The sequence below is a fragment of the Macaca nemestrina genome, chromosome 1 (assembly GCF_043159975.1).
Source record: "Macaca nemestrina isolate mMacNem1 chromosome 1, mMacNem.hap1, whole genome shotgun sequence".
Classification (NCBI taxonomy): domain Eukaryota; kingdom Metazoa; phylum Chordata; class Mammalia; order Primates; family Cercopithecidae; genus Macaca; species Macaca nemestrina.
This window is the reverse complement of record NC_092125.1, coordinates 144,717,861-144,740,098: the sequence shown is the minus strand read 5'-3', so window position 1 is coordinate 144,740,098 and position 22,238 is coordinate 144,717,861. Positions and strand designations below refer to the sequence as shown.

The 22,238-nt window shown below is 39.3% G+C and overlaps 1 protein-coding gene across 1 annotated transcript in view; it reads right to left on the bottom strand.

Annotated features, from left to right (window-relative positions):
- LOC105482808 (general transcription factor IIB) overlaps positions 1–18,593 on the bottom strand; it is a 38,488-nt gene extending 19,895 nt beyond the window's left edge. Inside the window, exons 1-2 of the mRNA XM_011743154.3 lie at positions 18,214–18,593; positions 14,043–14,149 (exon numbers count right to left, since the gene is read on the bottom strand). Of these exons, the coding sequence (XP_011741456.1) occupies positions 14,043–14,149; positions 18,214–18,401 (295 nt within the window). The 5' untranslated portion in view covers positions 18,402–18,593. The remainder of the gene's footprint in view (positions 1–14,042; positions 14,150–18,213) is intronic.
- Between the last annotated feature and the right edge of the window lie 3,645 nt (positions 18,594–22,238).

The following is a 22,238-nucleotide window of genomic DNA, read 5'->3' as shown; positions in this document are numbered from 1 at the left end:
TGTATTTTCAGTAGAGACAAGGTTTCACCATGTTGGTCAGGCTGGTCTCAAATTCCTGACCTCGTGATCTGCCCGCCTCGGCCTCCCAAAGTGCTGGGATGACAGGGGTGAGCCACCGCATCTGGCCAGGATTCCAGAAGTTTTTAAGGAAGGATATACAGGTAGCGTTGCTATAATTAAATAATAAATAGTAGTGACTTAAACATGATAGAAGTTTCTCATGTTAACAGTCCACACTTAATAGTCCCAGGCTAGTATGACCCAAGCTCCTCCTATCTTTTTGATAATATATCCTTATTATGGCTTGCATTTTGTAGCATAGGACAGCTGTTGGTAATTTCCTTTATCATGTTTACATTCTAGCCACTGGGAAGGAGAAAAAGTAAGGATACATCTTTTATTAAGGCAGGATCTAGAGCTGTACACATCTCTTCTAATACTTACAAACCCACTGGTCAGAACTTAACCACATGGCATACCTAGCTACAGGAGAAACTGGGATATAGGGTCTAGGTGAGCAGCCACATACATGCCCATGTAAAACGCAGGGACTCTTACTAATGAAAGAACGGGGAAATGGACGTTGGCAAATAACCAGCAGTCTCAGCTATAATGAATAATAGGATGGCGGAGAGGAGAAGTGAGAAAGAATGCCCAGAAAAATCAGGGTACTCTGCCTCATATTCTGAAGCAAACCACAAAGAAAGACAAATTAAACAGACATTTATCCTCTTTACCATGCAAGCAATTGGAAATCCAACCAAAGGTATTTCATAGTACAACGTGAAAACTAGAAGGGCTTTTCGTGCAGGGGAAACTGCAACACACCAAAAGCAGCCAGGAGGCAAATACTGAGGAGGGTCTGATTTTCTAGCCTGACCTAGACTCTTAGGAGTGTTTTTGCTTCTTATTTTCATAATTTAATAAAGGAATTTAAAATTTTGTTTTATTTTTTGGAGGTGGAGTCTTGATCTGTCACCCAGGCTAGAGTGCAGTGGCATACTCATATCACTGCAGCCTCAAACTCCTGGGCTCAAGCGATTCTCACTAGCTACTTGGGGGAACTAATTCCCTCAAGCAGGTAAGACTATAGGCTTGCGCCATCGCACACAGCTAACTAAAAAAAATATTTCTTTTTTTACAGACATGGTCTGGCTACATTGCCTAGGCTGGTCTTGAACTCCTGGCCCCAAGTGATCCTCCTGCCTCAGCCTCCTGAGTTATCAGGATTACAGCACAAGCTCCCAGCTCCTCATAAAGGAATTTTTAAGAACAGGAACACGAAGAGGAATTTACCAGAATTTCAATTCTTTCTGCTGTCTTCCTGGAAACTAATCTTAATCACTGTGGCATACAACCTGTAGTAAAGAATTCAGAAGTAGAAGTCTCAGAATAACCCCAAATTACTTGTCTTCACAGGCTCATTTAGTTTAAAAACTACAAATGCTATCAAACGTGCTGGTAAGTCTAGAAGTTCAAGAATCTGAACGTATTATTATTCAAGGTGGACAAACTCTAAGCATCAAATATTTTTACGTTTAAAGCAAAAAAAAAAAAAAAAAAATCCAAGGTACTTTGGAAAACTATTTTAAGTCAACATGCTGTAAACAATAAGTCTAATGTTGATGATGAAATGTATCATTAGCTTCCACACTTTCCGTGGTCATTTAATCCTTTCTACAATTCCTTCTCATGACATGTCAAATAATCCTACTTTTTAGTCCAGGGTCACTACACATTCTTACTGAAATCTTACATTAGACAAGTTTGAAGAGAATGTTGACTAAGAAATGGTCAGCTTGAATGACAGCATTCAAGTTTGAAGAGAATGCTGACTTCGTAAAGAAATACTATTAATAATATAGCAAGTCTCTAAATCACCAGTCTCTAAATCACAGTTTATGTTGCCATAAATTGAGTAGGAACTCAACATGAATTATCTCCTAGAAACAAAGCATATCACAGTTTATTTCCCAGACCAGCCCATAAAAGCCTACTTTGCCCCTGATGTGTAGACCCTAAAGAAAACTGTTCAAGGTGAACCAGTGGAAAACAGTGAGGAAAATACACTGTAAGCCCCATCCCTGGATATCTTATTACATTTCAATTTTCCTCAAATACAAGTAGGTCGATAGGAGTAGCAGCATCTAAGATGAGGAGCTGATGCATTGGTTGAAAGTGTATCCTAAATTTGGCCACAATAAATTTGGTCACTCACATACTACTACTGTTCAGGCCTCTATCCTATGGCATAGGTTTCTTTTTCCCTTTACTTGGAATAATTTTCTCTCCATAAATCCTTACTCATTCTTAAAAACTGTGCTTCACTCGAATTTCAACAGTACTATCTTCAGGATGTCACCATAGTTGGAAGATCTGTAATGTAGCTTTAACTGCAGGATCCCATATTAGGTTACCCTACTCTCTTTCATACACTATCCAAAGAGTTGCTCCAGGGTTTGCTCACAGCATTCTGATCTTTCTATCACTCTCAGTAACCAACCAGCACAGTGATTAACAGAGACATATGTTAAAAAAGGTTTTTAAGTCCCACAGACCTGGATTTATGTGGCTCTGTTGCTTATAAGATGGGAATCTTGAGCTAATTACCTAAGCAATCTGAGTCTCAGTTTCCCCTTCTGTAAAATGGAAACAAACCAGCTCAAAGGGCAGTCTGCTACTCAAGTACTTAATGGGTAATTTTCTGATGCTTAAGAGAAAAATTGCACCCAAATTAAAAGCTGTAAATTAGGCAAGAAGGCTGTGTCTAAAGGCTTACAAGGGATGCCAAAAAAATAACTTGTAAGTGAATACAAATATGCTTATTTTTAAAACTTGGCCATATTAAACCAAACCTAATTTTCCCTTTGGAAAACACTGTTAATGCTAATTGAAAGATGGTTACCCAATAATCTTTAACATACTATAATTGGAGCATTAAATATACCAGACCCACAGCAATCACTCAAACATTTGTTGCAACTGACATGCTATGAAATGTGGCATCTCAGACTTAGAATCACCCTCTTTTTCTACAAGGTTAAAAAAAAGGGGGGGGAAGCTGAGCACAGTGGCTCATGCCTATAATTCTAGCACTGTGGGGAGTCTGGGGCAGGAGGAGTGCTTGAGCCCAGGAGTTCAAGATCAGCCTGGGCGACACAGGGAGATGCTACCTCTACAAATGTTAGTAATTTTTTTAAAAAGTAGCTGGAGGTGGTGGTATGAGCCTGTGGCCACAGCTACTTGTGAAACTGAGGCAGGAGGATACCTGAGCCTGAGAGGTAAAGGTTGCGGTGAACCATAATCATGCCACTAGCCTGGACAACAGAGTGAGACCCTGCCTCAAAAAAAAGCACTTGTATCTCCACAGTACGTATCAGTGAAATCTTATACTAAAATTACACTATGTATTTCACATATTATTTCATTTGACTCAGCAATTCTGAGATGTATGGTATCTGTCTTCCATGGGGGAAGAAAAAAGATTTACTTTACAGATGAAACAAATTAAGCTTGAACAAATTATGTAACTCAACTATAGTTACACGGCTTATCAATTAGTAAAGCCAACCCTCAATTCTAGAGACAGTAACTTCTAGCTATACTAGGAGCAATGGAGACACACAATTATAAAATATATGCCCCCAGGAGTTCACAGTCTAGGTGTGAAGACATGGAAAATATGAATACAAAAAATCTAAACGTACAGAAAATCTAAAAGAATGTGGTAAATTGTAAATAGTACAGATTTGTGTTCTTCAATATGTTACCAATGTATGACCTACATTAGAATGTCTGCAAATGGAGCCTAGAATCATTTTAAGCACATTCCCCAGCTGACTCTTAATGCACATTTATACATTCATATTTCAGATTCGCTGGTATAAACAATATGCAGAATGAGTTTAGTAGAAGGGAGAGGTCAAATGGACTCATTTTTCTCTTTCAAATACACTTAAACTATTTTCCAGTATCTTCGTTACATTGTTTTTACATACAATCAAATAATTTAGATTTAAATGGTACACAATCAAATAATTTAGATTTAAATGGTACTTTTTTTTTCTTTAACTAGAAATACTACTACTAGTTTCAAACAACTCCTCATTGTGAAATAACTTATAGAAGTCATGATAGACCAATTTTATGTTTTAATAGCAATTATGGCAGGTTACTAAGCTAATACTTTACTGGTTATAAAAATAAATTTATGGGAAATGTACAAGGTCAAATTTATGAACAAACTGGTTATCTAAATATAATAATACTGCCACCTAGTGTTCAACTTTTAAAACGACATAATCGTACAATTGGCATCTGGGGAAAAAGCCCCACAAAAAAGTGCTGTTAGAACAAACAGCTTCAGCTGGACACAGTGGTTCATGCCTGTAATCCCAGCACTCTGAGAAGCTGAGGCAGGTGGATCATTTGAGGTCAGGAGTTTGAGAACAGCTTGGCCAATATGGCGAAACCCCATCTCTACTAAAAATACAAAAATTAGTCAGGCGTGGTGGTGGTCACCTGTAATACCACTACTCAGAAGGCTGAGGCAGGAGAATCACTGGAACCCAGGAGACAGAGGTTGCAGTGAGCCAAGATAAAGCCACTGCCCTCTAGCCTGGGTGACATAGCGAGACTCGGTCTCAAAAACAAAACAAAACAAAAACCAGTTTCATAGTAGGAACAACAAAACTTTGCTTTAAGAATTGGCCCAGGTTGGGCGTGGACATTTTGGGAGGCTGAGGCAGGTAGACTGTGTAAGGCCAAAAGTTCAAGACCAGCATGGGCAACATGGCTAAACCTTGTCTCTACAAAAAATACAAAAATTAGCCAGGTGTGGTGCCGTGTGCCTATAGTCCCAGCTACTCAGCAGGCTAAGGTGAGAGGATTGTTTCAACCAGGGAGGTGGAGGTTGCAGTGAGTCGAGAGGACTCCAATGCACTCCAGCCTGGGTAACAGAGTGAGACCTGGTCTCAAAAATAAAATAAAAAATAAAAATTGGTCGTTTTAGAGTCACTACCAGTATCTTAAGGATCAATGATGAAATGGGCAGCTAATACCAAATCATAATACTTCATGTTTCAAATAAAAATCTTGTAATTCAAATAAAAGAGAACCAATTAAACAACTATCACATGTTAAATAGCATTAAAAATAGCATTAACTACAGCTACAAAAATTGGAAACAAGTTTTAAAGGACACTAAATACTATACAGCTATTTAAATACTGGGGGAAAACATTATCAAAAGACAGCAAATGTGTGACAATTCGTATTTTCCAACGATGGCAACAATATCGCCCATCCACATGTTGTTCTGCAATGTGACCTTGTCACTATCACGTTTAGGTACAGCCTATTTCTCTACGCCCTTCAACTCAGGTGAGTCCTATCATGGCCATGACGAACAGAATACTGAAACGATCCTGTGCCAGTTCTAGGCATAACCCTTACCTACCCATGTCTAGCTTCCACTTTCTCAGAACACTTGCTCTTGAGGTACTTCTCTTAGAAGCCAGCTACCATGTAGTATAAAATATGACTACTGTGAGACAACTACGGAGAAGCCCTGGAGGATGACAGATTTATGTGCGGAGGTCAAGTAGCACAGAGGAACCAGAAATGCAAGTGAAGAAGTTATCAAAGAAGCAGATCTTACAGGTCCAGCCAATGCCAACTGCCCAGATAAGTCCTTCCCAAATTACTGACTCATAAAATCATGAGCAAAATAAAATGGCTGTTGTAAGCCACTAAGTTTTGAGGTAGTTCGTAATGTAACTGTAAATGAAACAAAAATTGGTTCCTGAAGTATTGCGTTACTTTAAGAAAAATCAAAAACACTTGCCCTTGTTTTGAGATTGGTGGTGGGTCGGCCTCAAGAAGAATGAGGTGACGGTTTGAGAGACAATGAGATAAATGTTATTAGAGGCAGGAAAAAAGGTATAAGGTATAAGATATAAACTTATAACATAAATATACTTTTGGTATTATGAATTATTTCATTAAAAAAGGTGATAGTGGTCGGGTACGGTGGCTCACGCCTGTAATCCCAGCACTTTGGGAGGCCAAGGTGGGCAGATCACCAGAGGTTAGGCATTCAAGACAAGCTCAGCAGACATGGTGAAACCCCTGTCTCTACTAAAAATACAAAAAATTAGCCAGGTGTGGTGGCAGGTGCCTGTAGTCCCAGCTCCTCAGGAGGCTGAGGCATGAGAATTGCTTGAACCTGGGGGGTGGAGGCTGCAGTGAGCCTCTGCACTCCAGCCTGGGCGAGAGTGAGACTCTGTCTCAAAAAAAAAAAAAAAAAAAAGTAATAGTAAAGGGCTCTCTTAGTTGCTAACTCAGATGAGGGGGTGACATACGGCTCTGAATATGAAAATTGGGCCATATCTACTCTTCAGTTTGCTATTAAAGAGGAATTAGTGACAATGGGCTGTCCTAATTTTAAAGCACAAATTAAACATTAATTAAATATAGGACTGTCCAGCTGAGTGTAGTGACTCACACCTGTAATCCCAGCACTTTAGGAGGTCGAGGCGGGGCGGGGCGGGGCCGGGGACTTGAGGTCAGGAGTTCGAGACCAGCCTGGCTAACATGGTGAAAACCCGTCTCTACTAAAAATAAAACATATCAGCCGGACGTGGTGGCGGTGCCTATAAATCCCCGCTACTCTGGAGGCTGAAGCAGGACAATCACTTGAACCCGGGAGGTAGAGGTTGCAGTGAGCAGAGATTGTGCCACTGCACACCAGCCTGGGCGACAGAGCGAGACTCCATCTCAAAAAAATAAAAAATAAAAATAAAAATAAAAGAAAAAAGGGACTGTCCAAAAACAATTCAGAAAATGTTTATTAAATTAATATAGTTTAATCTAAAACATTTCAGACAATGTAAAAAATTTTATGGCAAGCATAATCAAATCATGTATGCCAAGATAATTTATTAGGAAACACTTGATGTCTGGATTCAAATTCCCATGAAAACCAGTATTTTAAATAAGAAAAAAGTCACAAATGCTATCCCTTAGTGGGCTATAGAATATTTGCCCAGCTTGATTTCTTCCCCATTTTCTTAGTGGAAGAGGCAAAGGCTGAACTGAGCTGGCAATAAAGAGCAAATGCCTTTAAACCAGTGAGCTGACGCAAATTCAATTACATATACAGTCACATGTTGCATAACATTTTGGCTTAGAATGGACTATATACACAATGGTGGTCCCTTAAGATTATAATAACATCTTTTCATTGTACCTTTTCTATGTTCGATATATGAGACAGAACTGAACACATTCACATATATGGCAGGGTCTGTATGCACCCTGACAACTCACAGAACAATGGGATGAAAGGATACTAGCTTTCTCCCACTTTTCATAGGTAAACTGGGTAAGTTAATGTACCTGAGTACCTACAAAAATGTAGTAAGTGGGGCCTGGCGCAGTGGCTCACACCTGTAAACCCAGTACTTTGGGAGGCCGAGGCTGGGGTATCTCTTTGAAGCTAGGAGTTTGAGACCAGCCTGGCCAACATGGGGAAACCCCGTCTTTACCAAAACAACAAAAATTAGCTGGGAGTGGTGGTGCACACTCTTAATCCCAGCTACTCGAGTGGCTGAGGCATGAGAATCACCTGACCCTGGGAGGTGGAAGTTGCAGTGAGCTGAGCTCATGCCACTGCACTCTAGCCTGGGTGACAGAGCAAGATGCTATCTTCAAAAAAAAAAAAAAAAAAAAAAGAACTAGTAAGTGAAGGTACAATTGGTCAGACATGCCCCACAAAGCCTACATTGAACCGGATGTTAAAAACACCATATACTAGAATAAGAGTTTGGCCGAAAGCTCCAGAAGTCAGAACAATAAATACTAGATATGTATTTAAAAAACAGAAAAAGATACATACTTACCTCTGAGTTAAAACTGCCTACAGTACTCAGTATGATTAACACTGTACAGATTTGTAGCTTAGAAGCAATAGGCTATATACTATGTCGCCTTGGTGTGTTGTAGACTATACCATCTAGGTTTTATTAAGTACCATCTATGATGTTCACATGATAAAATCATCTAACAATGCATTTCTCAGAACATATCCTCATCAAGTGACACACAATTTTAATGCAATCTAAATTCACTATTGATATATGACATTAATATATACAGGCATGTATGTCATATTAATTTATACTAATGCAGTGTTATGTTCAATTTAGGTATTTCCAACTTAATTTGCTTGATGATAGTCTCAGCAAAACAGAACTTTCCTACTAGACTCTTCTACACTTGTCCTTGTTTGGTAATGGAATGGATTCTTCACTTACATGTATATTACACATTTAACTCATTAATCTATGAATGAGCCTACCGTATATTTTAAAATAAGTGTTGGTTATATTTGATGTCAGAAGAATCAGTATCAAAAAGAAATACTGTCATATATCATAGAAAGTAAGTTTTATTGGATATTTTTTTCAGACCTCAAGATTTAACATGGTGTTTGATATGAATAAATCAATAAAAGCAAAAACAAAATTAACTTCCTTTGGTTTGATACAGCAGAAAAGTACAAGCAAAAATTAGGAATTCCAAGCACAAGAAAGCAGCATACAAGTCCTGTGAATTGTATCTTCCTTTTCTGGCTGATTAATCTCAACTGTCTTTCTGGTTAAAGCGGAAGTGAGGCTGGTGGGAAGGCTGAAAATATAATGGGATACTTTTACGTTATTTAAAAATGGGCCAGGCGCCATAGCGCACACCTGTAAACTCAGAATGTTGGGAGGTTGAGGCAGCTGGATCACTTGAGGCCAGGAGTTTAAAACTAGCCTGGACAACATGGTGAAACCCTGTCTCCACTAAAAATACACATGGGTGTGGTGGTGCACGCCTGTAATCCCAGGTACTCAGAAGGCTGAAGCACAAGAATCGCCTGAACCCCGGAGGCAGAAGCTGCAGTGAGCAGACATCGTGCCACTGCACTCCAGCCTGGGGGATAGAGGAAGACTCTCACTCCAAAAAAAAAAAAAAAAAAAAAAGAGCTACAGAGGTTAGGAGAGCTAAGAAGCTGAAATTATCTTCAGTTTTGTCTGTCTCACTCGTACACATTATCAGTCTGATCTTAACATTGTGGAAGAATTGGAAGGCTCTCATTTAACTGAAGGGTTAAGCAAACATTTTCTGTAAAGGGTGACACAGTAAACATTTTAGGCTTTGTGGGTCAAGAGGCAAAATTAAGGATATTAAGTAGGTACTTATATAAAATAAGAAAAAAATCCACTATTTTTTATTGTTGAAATTTAAAATATAATAATTAGGTAATTTACTGTAATACATGTCTACTAATGAGAAGAATAAAATTCTCTTTTTTGGGGATAACATTTCACTTAACTGGAGTTCAAAGTTAATGTTCTCTATCATCAAAATGAATGACAAATGTTCATGTGTCAATGATGTTGTACTGACAAGATTTTATATATTTCACTTTCTTTTCACATAGATAATTACTGCCAAATACCAATATTAATCCACAAGCGTATGATTTTAATTGAGCATATTTACTGCTTGGAAGGCATTTATAGAATTGTATCACATTCTTCTCCTGATAATGGCCTACATACTGTTACCCTGCAGATTAGTCACTACCAATTGAAGGTTAGATGGAACCCCCTTAACTGTGCAATGAAAACAAATTTTAAAATATGAAAATTTCCTTTGCATTTGCATTCAGGTCTGAAAAACACCGCTGAAAATATAGCTTAAGCCTGGAAAATATATCTGCTGCAAATCTATGTGGTAATGAATATCCTATTTTAACTTCTGACAGCACTGAAAGTATATAAAGTATATAAAAGCAATTTGACATTACTTATGATTCAAACGTTAACTTGTGAAATTGACTTTACCGCAGTTTATGTTTCACAGAAAAGCAGTATTTTGCCTTGTAACTCTATGATGAATTCATTAAGAAGTATTAGCAAGTTTGCAGCAAAAGCTAATTTTCAAAACCATCCAGTGTTCAATAGCAGTAGCTGAAGGCAGTACTGATTCAGAAAAATCTTACTCTTGGCCCCTGAGTTCAGAAAAATCACAACAAAACTTTACTACTGCTAAATCACCAAATTAGTGTGTCATTAAGACAAGTCACCCTAACAATATTTTGTTAGAAATATTCAGCTTTTATTTCTAACAAAAAATATCACAAAACTGGCCGAGCATGATAGCTCACACCTATAATCCCAGCACTTTGGGAGGCCAAGACAAGAGGATCACTTGAGGCCAGGGTTCAAGACGAGCCTGGGCAACACTGTGAGACCCTATCTCTACCAAAAAAAAAAAAAAAAAAAAATTAGCCAAGGTCCTGCTTGAGCCCAGGAGTTGAGGCTGAAGTGAGTCATGATCGCACCACTGCACTCCAGCCTGAAAAAGAGTGAGAATCTGTCTCAAAAAAAAAAAAAAGTCACAGAACTGATATTGATAGTTATGTCCACAAGAGTGAATGAAGTTCATTGTTCACAATTACTGGTTCAGTAACACCAGGTAGATTAAAGTCTTCTCTAACAAAGTACTGCTGATTAATAATATAATAAACAGGCTGTTTAAACACCTTACATTTTCAATCTTGGCAAATCTGTCCCACTAAGTCTTCTGCTCCACATATATTTTTACCCTTATCAGTTATAATAAATTTTAGCAGAGTCCACTTCAGGTTATACTGAATTAACACTTTCGCAAATGCTTTGAAGCTATTTTCTCCTATAGCTGCTCCATGTAGACAACCCATTGGAGCTAGTTCTTCTGACAAGCTCAGCATTTTTTTTTTTTTTTTTTTTTTTTTTTTTAAGACAGAGTCTCACTCTATCACCCAGGCTGGAGTGCAGTGGTGCAATATCGGCTCAATGCAAACTCCGCCTCCCGGGTTCAAGTAATTCTCTGCCTTAGCCTCCCCAGTAGCTGGGATTACAGATGCCCACCACCATGCCAGGCTAATTTTTGTATTTTTAGTAGAGACAGAGTTTCACCACCTTGGCCAGGCTGGTTTTGAACTCCTGACGTCATGATCCAGCCCCCTCAGCCTCCGAAAGTGTTGGGATTACAGGTGTAACCTACTGCGCCCGGCCCAGCACTGATTTCTTGAATAAACAACTGAAAAGTACCAATAACATCAATTTAGTCATCAAGAGCCAAAGAAAAATACCTGAGATAATTTGCCTTGACTTTTAACTGACTACTGATGTTGCTCCACTGTCCTCAACTCTTCAAGCAACTGTTCTTGGTGAGATGCTAACAGTCTTAAATAAATTTATTTTCTCTGGACACATATATTCAGCTCTTGCAATCAAATATGAATTAATTATCATTGGTAAATGGCTGTCCTTGCTTGGCCAAGAAATAAGCCACTTAGAAACTTCAGTTGCAGCCGCAGTTTCATTCTTTTATTTTTGTGAAAAAATTATGTTGTGTTAAGATATTCTATTTTACATTATCTTCTGACCATTGTTTTCCTGAGTTAGAAATATTCTAATGAGTGCTCAGTATGGTAATGTCCACGCTTACTGTATTCTTTTAACACAGCTATAGTATCATTGTGTAATAAACACAACTGTTTTGCCATCTAATTCAGTAGCAAAATAATCCACACTCCACCAGGCCTTAAAAGCATGACATTCAAAGTTAACTTTTCTTGTTTTGGTGTGATGGATATGTAATGGTAATAAAAATAAATAAATAAAACAGTGCAGTATGGCAACATATGTGGCGATCAACATGTTGCTGAGTTATAACTGCATCACTGCAATTAGTATGCTGAGCAGCAGAACAAGTGATGAGAGCTGCACATATGGTTTCTGTTGCAGCTACTAAGCTCTGCTGTTGTAATATGAAAAGAGCCACATACACTATGTAAACAACTGAGTGTTGCTATATACCAATAAAACTTTATAGGTAACAGGCCAGGCGTGGTGGCTTACACCTGTAATCCCTGCACTTTGGGAGGCCGAGGCCAGGGGATCACCTGAGGTCAGGATTTCAAGACTAGCCTGGCCAACATGCTGAAACCCTGTCTCTGCTAAAAATACAAAAAGTCAGCCGGGTATAGTAGTGGGCGCCTGTAATCCCAGCTATTCAGGAGGCTGAGGCAGGAGAATCACTGGAACCTGAAAGGCAGAGGCTGTGGTGAGCTGAGATCGCACCACTGCACTCCAGCCTGGGCAACAAGAGGGCAACAACAGCGAAACTCCATATCAAAAAAAAAAAACTTTGGCCAGGCGAAATGGCTCACGCCTGTAACCCCAGCACTTTGGGAAGCCGAGGTGATCGGATCACCTGAAGTCAGAAGTTCAAGACCAGCCTGACCAACATGGAGAAACCCCGTCTCTACTAAAAAAAAAAATACAAAATTTGCTGGGCACGGTGGCACATGCCTGTAATCCCAGCTACTTGGGAGGCTGAGGCAGGAGAATCACTTGAACCCGGGAGGCAGAGGTTGTGGTGAACCAAGATTGCGCCATTGCACTCCAGCCTCGGCAACAAGAACAAAACTCCATCTCAAAAAACAAACGAAGAAAAACTTTATAGATACTGAAATTTGTATTTTCACATGTCCCAAAATAATGATTTTTTTCAACCATTTAAAAATGTAAAAGCCATATTAGCAAATAGGCCGTATAAAGACAGGTGATGGGTTGTACTTTGATGACCCCAGATTAAAATTTTATTATTATGAAAGGCAATACAAGATAGAAATCTGCCTCCCATGCAGACAATGGAGTCAATCTTTTAGACTACCTAAACATCAGTTTCCTCATCTGTAAAGTGAAGATAATGTTAGTACTCACCTCACAAGTTTGTTGTGAGGATAAACTGAGTGAGTATGTAAATCATTTAGAATAGTACCTAGTATATAGTAAATGTATTGGCTATTCCTTACTCAGCGGCATACAGTAGCAAATGATTCTCAATCCCTATTAGCAACTCTATACTTTAAAACTTCCACTGTAGGTCTGAGGCAAACAGCCTTCTTGGACCAAGTAAGACAATTCCACAGTATGCCACTACTAATGCTTCTGTAATACTGCCCACAATCCTTCTAGAGTTTTCATTCTTAAGTAATTCAAACTGCTAAATATTACCCCGATTCTCAGATGCTGCAACGCCACCACAAGAATAGTTTTTGAACAGACTATCTGCAGTCTAAAGTTCTGCTGCATATCTAAATTAGTGCGCAGGTAGGAACAAGGTGAAATTTTAAGTGGTATTTTTGACAGTAATTTTATACTAGACATTCATCAATAAATGATTCCATATAAAAGTTATAATAAATCTTTTTTTTTTGGACTAAAAGGCTTTCGGTGAGACTCAAAAATCATGTTTATCTACTTCTCAACATATAAAAAAGTCACAAAAGTTTGATTATTTAATATGCATGAGTGTCAGCCCATCTCCCCAGTCCTCCACCAAGTATTTCAGACGAAGGACTTAGGAAATTACTGTGGCCTTTTCATTTCTTCTGGATTAGCTCCCACCCGACATTATAAAAACATAAATTTGGATATACAATAAAATATGTTTCTAAACAACTTTACTCATTTCTGTTTCCTAATTCTTTTTTTTTTTTTTGGCAATAAATTATTTGTTGGGGAAGAAAGTCAAAATGTGTTCATTAAATGACAGTTTGGAAACTATGCAAAAGTGAAGAACTCTAAACAAGTTTTTTTTTTTTTTTTTTTTTTTTTGAGAAGGAGTCTCGCTCTGTTGCCCCAGCTGGCATGCAATGCAATCTCGGCTCACTGCAACCTCTGCCTCCCGGGTTCAAGCCATTCTCTTGCCTCAGCCTCCCGAGTAGTTGGGATTACAGGCACCCACCATCATGCCCAGCTAGTTTTTGTATTTTCAGTAGAGATGTGGTTTCTCCATGTTGGTCAGGCTGGTCTCAAACTCCTGACCTCAGGTGATCCTCCCGCCTCGGCCTCCCAAAGTGCTGGAATTACAGGCATGAGCCGCGGTGCTTGGCCTCCTAAACAGTAATTTAAATTAAAACCATAATAACAACTCACCTACAACCAAGCCACATTCAGGACAGATCATATCACCGGCTCTGTAGTCCTCCACTAAAATCGCATCTGGATGGTTTGGACATGTGACTCTTGGAAGAGCATCCAAACTAAAAGAAAAAAGTTGTATTTTTACATCTTCCCAATCAACATGTATCACAGTAATCTCCTGGGACGCGGGATGGGGAAGACAAAGATTGTGAACATTCTTCAATACATACGATTATAACACGTGTGAGCTAGATTTTCAAAGTAAACATCCCAGTTAGGTTACTTTAAATTCTAGCTAGTAACTGGCAAGTAGTTTCCACTGGAATTCTTATTTTACTGTGGAAGGCTTTCAAAACATAAATAGAAAATAATTAGTTTCTTCTCTTAATATGTAGTCTACTAAGATTTTTTTAAATGCTGATTAGTGTTGTAATGACTAGCTACCATAATAACCTGCAGCATTTACATTACCATCCAGTTTGTGCTCTTTGCCACTTATTTGTCTAGTCAGAGAACAATTTCTCTCTGTATTTTTCTACTTGTTAACTACTTTAGTAACAGATTTAAATAGTACACTGAACCCAGTAAGTATAGAAATGAGGGATGGTAGAAGTTGCTCTGCTGAACTTAAGACTTGATGATTTCCTTTAGTCCAGAATTGAGTTCCTGAATTTTTTATCATTCAAGGAATTGTTTCAAAAGCTACTTGTAAATTTATCTGTGATATTAATAATTAGCTCAATTTATCTTATTTTGAACAACAAAGCAGTTTGCAGAAGACATGTTCATCTTTTTTTTACACATTAATCATAAATGATCTGACAGAATCAGCTGTAAAAGCAACAAATATTTGATCATTATTTCAGGGGGTATGACCTCCCAATCATAAATGCTTGGTAGCACTGCAAATAAGGCCCTTTTAAAAATCGTTTGAAATAATACAATAAATGGTTAGGTTATGGACATCAGATGCACGTAAAAGACAAAAATCAACTGTTCTTATAGTATGTAAATAGTTATTTGTGGTTTGGGGTAAAGTTTCTCATGTTAGCAAATACCATTCAGAAGGTTAACTCTCAACTTAGATGATGATATCTACAGGAAAACTGATAAAATTATCCCTATTCCCCTCCAAATTTATCTACTCAGCTTAACCAGAACATGTCTTGAATCTTCTCGTTGGGAAAACGCAGGGGTAAGTATTACTTCATATTTGTGATTACTCCATAAATTCCTCTAAGGAAAGTATTTTAATATATTAAGACAAATAAAATTAAACAGTTGTTATCAATTACGAAAAACTATGTTGAAATAAAGGAAAATGTTAGCAGAGTAGTACTAATTACAAATGAGTAAAAGAGGAGGCCATGTTAAACACAGTACTAAGAACTAACACTCTGCACTATTAAAAAGTAGACAGAAAACTCTAAGTTCATGTAATGATACAGAAACATCTGAAAGATATGAAGAGTGAGGAGTAAGGTAGAAAATCTATACAAAGCTGAAAAGTATAAACTAGCCATACACTGTAACATGGATGAACCTCAAAATACTGACAGAAGCTAGACAGCAGAATACATATGCCATTTATGCCAACTTCAAAGCAGGCAAAACAAATTGATGGTGTTAGAAATCAGGATGCGGTTTTCTCAAGGGAGGGGGAATGACTGAGGACAGAGACTTTGCTAGTGTCTTAGCTAGTGCTAGTGGTATCTGATTTCCTTACCTGGGTAGTAGCTATGTATGTGCTCACTTTGTGACTGAGCTGCCCACTTTTAAAATCTGCGTGCTAATGTCATTAAAAAAAGGTAAAAGCAAGGTAGTGAATGGAGTTTAAATCAGGTCACTTTTGGGGAGAAGAGAGGTTAGAACTAATTGTATACACTTGTTAAATCATAAGCACGAGGAAAACACCAAAAGACTAGTAACTATGGCTGATCTGGGGAGACTTGAGAGACTACTTTTCATGGTTTTAGTCTATTGTAATTTTGCTTTTGGACCATTTGTATGTGTTACCTATCAAAATAAAAGTATGCTAAATAAGTAAACTTTTAACCAAATTACCCACAATACAAAAGAGGAACCATACAAATGGGGTGGTGCAGGTGGTAACAGAGAGAAACAATGGGGAGGAATAGGGAAACCACCACCACTGACATTAAAACATCTAAAGTACCAGATAATCCCAAACCCCATTTTAGAGCTATCATTTATTGGGTACACACTGTATTGCTGGTGTTACACATTTATTATTGTCAATCTCCACAGCAATCCTGCAAGAAAGGCCTATTTCCCATTTTAAAAGATTATGCTCACAGAATGATTTGCCTGAAGTCATGGAACTAGTAAGTGGCGAAGCTTACATTTGAACTCAAAATATTTGTATTCTTCTGTGAGGTCACCAGCCAGTTTCACGGCCTAGCAACAATACATCTTCCTGAGGGAAAAACATGCAAAAGATAGAAATAATATATTTAGGCTGGGCATAGTGGCTCATACCTGTTACCACAGCACTTTGGCAGGCCAAAGTCGGAGGACTGTTTGGGCCCAGGAGTTCGGGCCCAGCCTGGGCAATGTAACTAGGCCTTGTCTCTACAAAAAAAAAAAGTAATAAAATTAAAAAATAAAAAAATTAGCCAGGCACACTAAAAAAATTAGTGTGCACCTATGGTCCCAGCTACTCAGGAGGCTGAGGTGGGAGGATCACCTGAACTGGGGAGGTCATGGCTGCAGTGAGCCATGATTGTGCCACTTGCACTTCAGCCCAGGCCTGTTCCAAAAAATAAAAAATTCTACATTTAACTTTGTCACTGATAGAAAAACTTGAGCAATAACTGCCATGATACATAAATTGCACATATCTAGAAAAAAATTCAGACTTAAAAAGCCATGACAGAATTTAAGTCATATTTGAGTGATTTGGGGAGCCAAAGTTTTCCATTTACCTACAAGGAGGCCTCACCTGACAGACCACCACCCAGATAGAATGACTGAGCATCCAATCCAAGAATCAGAATCAGTAAACAAGAGTGTCACTGGCTTTATGAGTTCTGTTCAAACAGTATATTAGCTAAAGCGCATCCCACCCCAAATTCTTTTCTTCTAACCATAAAATGTAAGTCTTGGCAGTTACCAGAAAAGGCTATTTTGTAAAAATGGCTTTCACTGTGAAATTAACCAATTTCACAGCTGATAGGGTCAGAAAAATGGTGCCAGAGTTCCAGAACCTGTAGAATTAATTTGATACTTTTAACACAGCATTAGTTAACCAAAGGCCAGGTGTGGATAACAAGAAACAGGTTATCTTAGACTCTACACTCTAACACTATCCTTGGAAAAGTCAACATTGGCATGACTCAGTTTACACTTACGCAAAAATACTAGTATCTACCTCATAGTGGTAATGAGAGATATAATTAGGGTCTGCAAGCATTTTTCAGGTCACAAGATTAAAGGCTGTCTCTAAGGGTACTGCATGCATTTCCTGTAGATATGAGTACATTGCATTTTTAAATATATACTGAAGAGCAACCTCCCAGCACACATAACTAAATTTCTTATGCAAGATTTTCTTCAGAAGGACACAGGCAACGATATTTGTAAACAAATCCTTTAGCATGGAACTAATCAACTCTTCCGATGGCTCTAACTTCCACTTTCGAGGCCCGCTGTGATGGTAACCTGGTTCCATCTGGCTTACCAATGCTGACGTTCCCAACTTCCTAGCTGTCAGATCGATAGGGACCCGGAAGCAACTATTTCCCGTTCCTTTGAAAAGGAGAAATTACGGACCTCGGGTTGTTTGGGCCGTAGACGAAAACAACAAGCTGGGGGAGGGGCTGAGGTAGAAGAAGAAGAAAATAAAGGGAGGTTGAAATATTCAGAAAAGACGAGGACAAGGGCTAGGGACACAGAAGCCCACCAGGACCCACAAAGGGTGATGTCTACATGAGAAGACGACATAAGACTCCGAAGCAATAATGTCAACAGCTGGGTAACCCCTCCGACACCCTGACAGTCCTGCCGTCTGGAAGTGCCTTTGTCCCGGCCGGTCGGCCAGTCCCGCCGCTTCTCTCCCATACCCCTCGGTGCTTAGTCCGACTAGGCTGCCCGGAGGCCGCCTGAAAGCCCGCGGCGCTCGCGCCCGCCCCTCAGCTCGCCGGGCTGGGCCGGACATACTAACCGGCTGGTAGACGCCATCTTCAGGGCCACTGCGGTGCCCGCAACAAGCCACAACAGATCCGCCGAAAACAGGAAACGAGTGTGGCGACGAGACGCGCAGAGATGAGTTTTTATAGACGACTCACCCACGCAGTCGTAACAGAGCGGGGCTACGGGTCGGGAGAAGGGCCAAGAACAGTGAGATCCCATACGTCACGCGCTTTGAGATTTCTTACGTTTTTACTCCGTTTCTGTAATTTGCTACGTTGCTAAGCGAGTCAACGTAACTGCCTAGGAAGAGTCTCATGGGAACCCTGCAGAGGGGCTACAACAGAGCTACTCTCAATCTGACAGAGTTAAAACACGAAGAAAACCCTGGCTTCGTAGTGGTGCCAAAGCCTGCATCCCTAAAAGTCTAACCACCCCTTCCTCTCCCACCTTCTCACCGCCACCCCCCGGCCCCAGTACCCCACCCGGCTTCAGGCACTCCCATTTGAGCCGGTTCTTACGTGCCCCAAGGGTGATTCTTTCTAAGGAATTCAAAATAAAAAGAGAAATTCACTTAGGTCATCCAGAACAGGTGTCCCAGAACAGGTGTCTCTTCAGGCTCTGTCATCAACTAGCATGTTATCTTCTTAGGCACGTCGTTTTGATACAGGGTATGTAGGTTTATATAGGTTATAGTATCTTGCCTTGCATACCCTTTTAGAATTGGCAGGAGATGAAACAAAATTACGTGAGACCAATGTGTGCATGAGAGGCACGACGATATGGGTCATACTCTGATCATCTTTTTTTTCATGGCCTTTGCAAATTTGGCTGATAGCTACGTATAGAAAACTTGGCAGAACATCTAGATAATGCAAAATATCCCTAGATTTATTAGCCAAATTAACGTCAAAATAGTAATACCACTACTACTAACAACAATAACACTGGTGGAGGGTGTTCAGGTTCTTGACGTTTTGAACAAAGAACTGGACAAAACGCACAAAGCAAGGAACGAATGAAGCAACAAAGGCAGATTTATTGAAAACGAAAGTACACGCCACAGAGCGGCAGCGACCAGGGCAGAGGAGCTCAAGACTACCTTTACAGAATTTTCTGGGGTTTAAATACCCTCTAGAGGTTTCCCATCGGTTACTTGGTGTACACCCTATGTAAATGAAGTAGTGACTCCACAATCAGTCTGATTGGTTGTGAAAAGCAACCAATCAGAGGCTAAAGAGAAGTTACAAAGTTACACTCCTATGCAAATGTCTGATTGGTTGCTTTCTGCAACCAATCAGAGATACTTTCAATTTCCCATCTGCCACACAGAAAAAGTGTGTGTGTGTTGGGGGGAGGGGTGTTGAGAGGGGGGTATTGGGGGGGCATTGTATGTGGGAGGGAGTTGTAGGGGGGTTGTGGGGGGGAGGGGGTTGCAAAGGGAGTAGTGTCTGGTTCTTTTGTTACTTAGGTGTGGAAAGTTGGGGTTTTCTTTTTGATTCAGTTCTAGGAAATCAGTGTGAATCGGCCTTAGGTTTCCTGCCTCCAGACCCTTTTCTCCTGCGACAACACTGCAGGAGAAAACTAGTCTTGGAAATATGGGGATTGGTAGAGAAAGTGCTTGGTGGTTTTCATGGGGCTGAGAACTTAGAAGACTGCTTCCTTTCTTTGGGGATGGGATTTAAATCTAATCGAGCACTCATTGTTTTCTTGAGAAGGTGGGAGATACTAGCTTCCTTAGAAAGAAAAAGGGGTGTGCAAGAGGCAGGATTTTAGGAACTCAAATCTAGGTGGGAACCGGGGAGCATTTCTTTTTTCTTTCCCAACCCCAATCTTCTGTTTTGTAATTCTGTCACTTTAATAACTTGACTGTACTCTTGTGGGGGTTTTTTCCTCCCTCAATATTTGGGAAAGTTTGAAAAATGCCAACCCTTTTCAGCTGTGTCAAGTGCAACCAGAAAAGGGCTTGGGGCTGCTGCACCTCAGTCCAGTAGAGGTTTCATGGTAAAGCGTCTTAGCTTGGAGGAAGAGGAGGAATAAGACAACTGTGCATCTCTTGAGATCCAGAACATGGACCTGCAGCTGGTGGATTCATGATAAGCATTCAGTAATGTTTGTTGAAGGAAGAAATTGAAACCCTAGAAAAGGGAGGCAGCGTTACTGGTTAAATCAATTCCTGCCACACCTGGAGAGTCTCTTGTCTGTCATAAACTTGTAAGAATTTCTTTTGTATTAAAGTAGAAGGCAGCTTAGGTAAGCCACTCGTTTTCTTTTGTTAGTACAGCACTGGCAATTTACAAAGCATTTTAATCAGCATAATCCCATTTAATATTTATTATTGATCTTGAAGTTAAAATACACACACACACACACAGAGCTGGGATTTTATCATTTGGGAATCAATAACATAACTAGCATTCACCAAAACTTCTGGTTTGTATAATAACTTATTTAAATTAATTATGTAAATTAAAATAATTTAATTAAAGCAATGGTTTAAATTAACTCATCTTTTTAACTTAGAAAGTTATTTGAAAAGTTTATATCACTACTGTGAAATCTCAAGTTGATGCGCTATAGTTCATTTTAAATATAAAATGTTTTACATGACTAATAAATGATTTTAAAATGCTTGTGACCTGCCTGGCATTGTGGATCACGCCGGTAATCCCAGCACTTTGGGAGGCTGAGGCAGGTGGATTACCTGAGGTCAGGAGTTCGAGACTAGCCTGGCCAACATGGTGAAACCCTGTCTCTCCCAAAAATACAAAAATTAGCCAGGTGTGGTGGCACACACCTGTAGTCTCAGCTACTTGTGAGGCTGAGGCAGGAGAATCGCTTGAATGTGAGAGGTGGAGGTTGCAGTGAACCGAGATTGCACCACTGCACTCCAGCCTGGGCAACAGAATGAAACTCCATCTCAAAAAACCAAAAATGCTTGTGACCTACCTATGTTTCTTTTTTAAAGTCAACTTTATTGAGATATAATTACATGCAGTAAAATTCGCCTGTTTAAAATTTAATGGTTTTTGGCAACTGAGTTGTATAACCATCGCCCGCAATCCTGTTCTAGCACATTTCCATCATCCCAATACGATCTTTTATGCCCATTTACAGTATGTGCCTATCCCACTCCCAGCCCCATGACCTGCTAATCTACTGTCTCCATAGATTTGCCTTTCTTGGGCTTTTCATATAAATGGAATCGTATAATATGTTGTCTTTTGTGTCAGGATTATTTTACCTGTCATAATGCTTTAGAGGTTCATTAGATTTACCTCATGGTTTCACTTTTGAAAACATATATAAGTGTCTGGATGGTAATGTTGGAGAAAATGGCAATTCCCCAACTTATTCAAGGCTTCAGAAATACGTGCTTGGAAATTAAAAGACATACTCTGTTGGACTAGGAAGAACAGAGGATTTGATGGAATACATGACCAGACCAGATCCTACTAGACTCTTTTGGAGATGGAGAAAGATGCCTAGGATATTAGACAAGCCTCATGTGCCTGTTGATTACAAGACCATATGTATTGTTCCTAAAAATGTGAAGGTTTTTAAAAATTTTCAGATTTTAAAATTACATATGAGAATGTTCAAACCCAAAAATGGGACCGAATAATGAGAATAATATTATAAATCTCAATCATACCCATCATCCTGATTAAACAATTATCAAGATGTTGCCACATTTGTTTCATGTATCCTTCTCTTTACTTCTCCCTTTGCTGAATTATTTTAAAATAAAGCTTATCTATTACCTGACCCCATATATACATTTATGTACATCTCTTAAAAATATGGACTTTTAAACCTTTTTTACATGGCAATATAATACTTACCAAGTCACCAGTGATATCTTAACACATGAAGTTTTCAGTTGGAGATGGTCCTGGGCCTGCTTCTTGGTTTGGTTTCACCAAGCAAAAGAGTAAGGCCCTGCTGAAGCCGAGGCAGTACAATAGACTCTGGAAGCCAAATTTCACACTTCCAATATGCAGAAATACCCCTCACCCCTACTTGCCCCTCCACAGTATTATGAGGATACCGGTATTG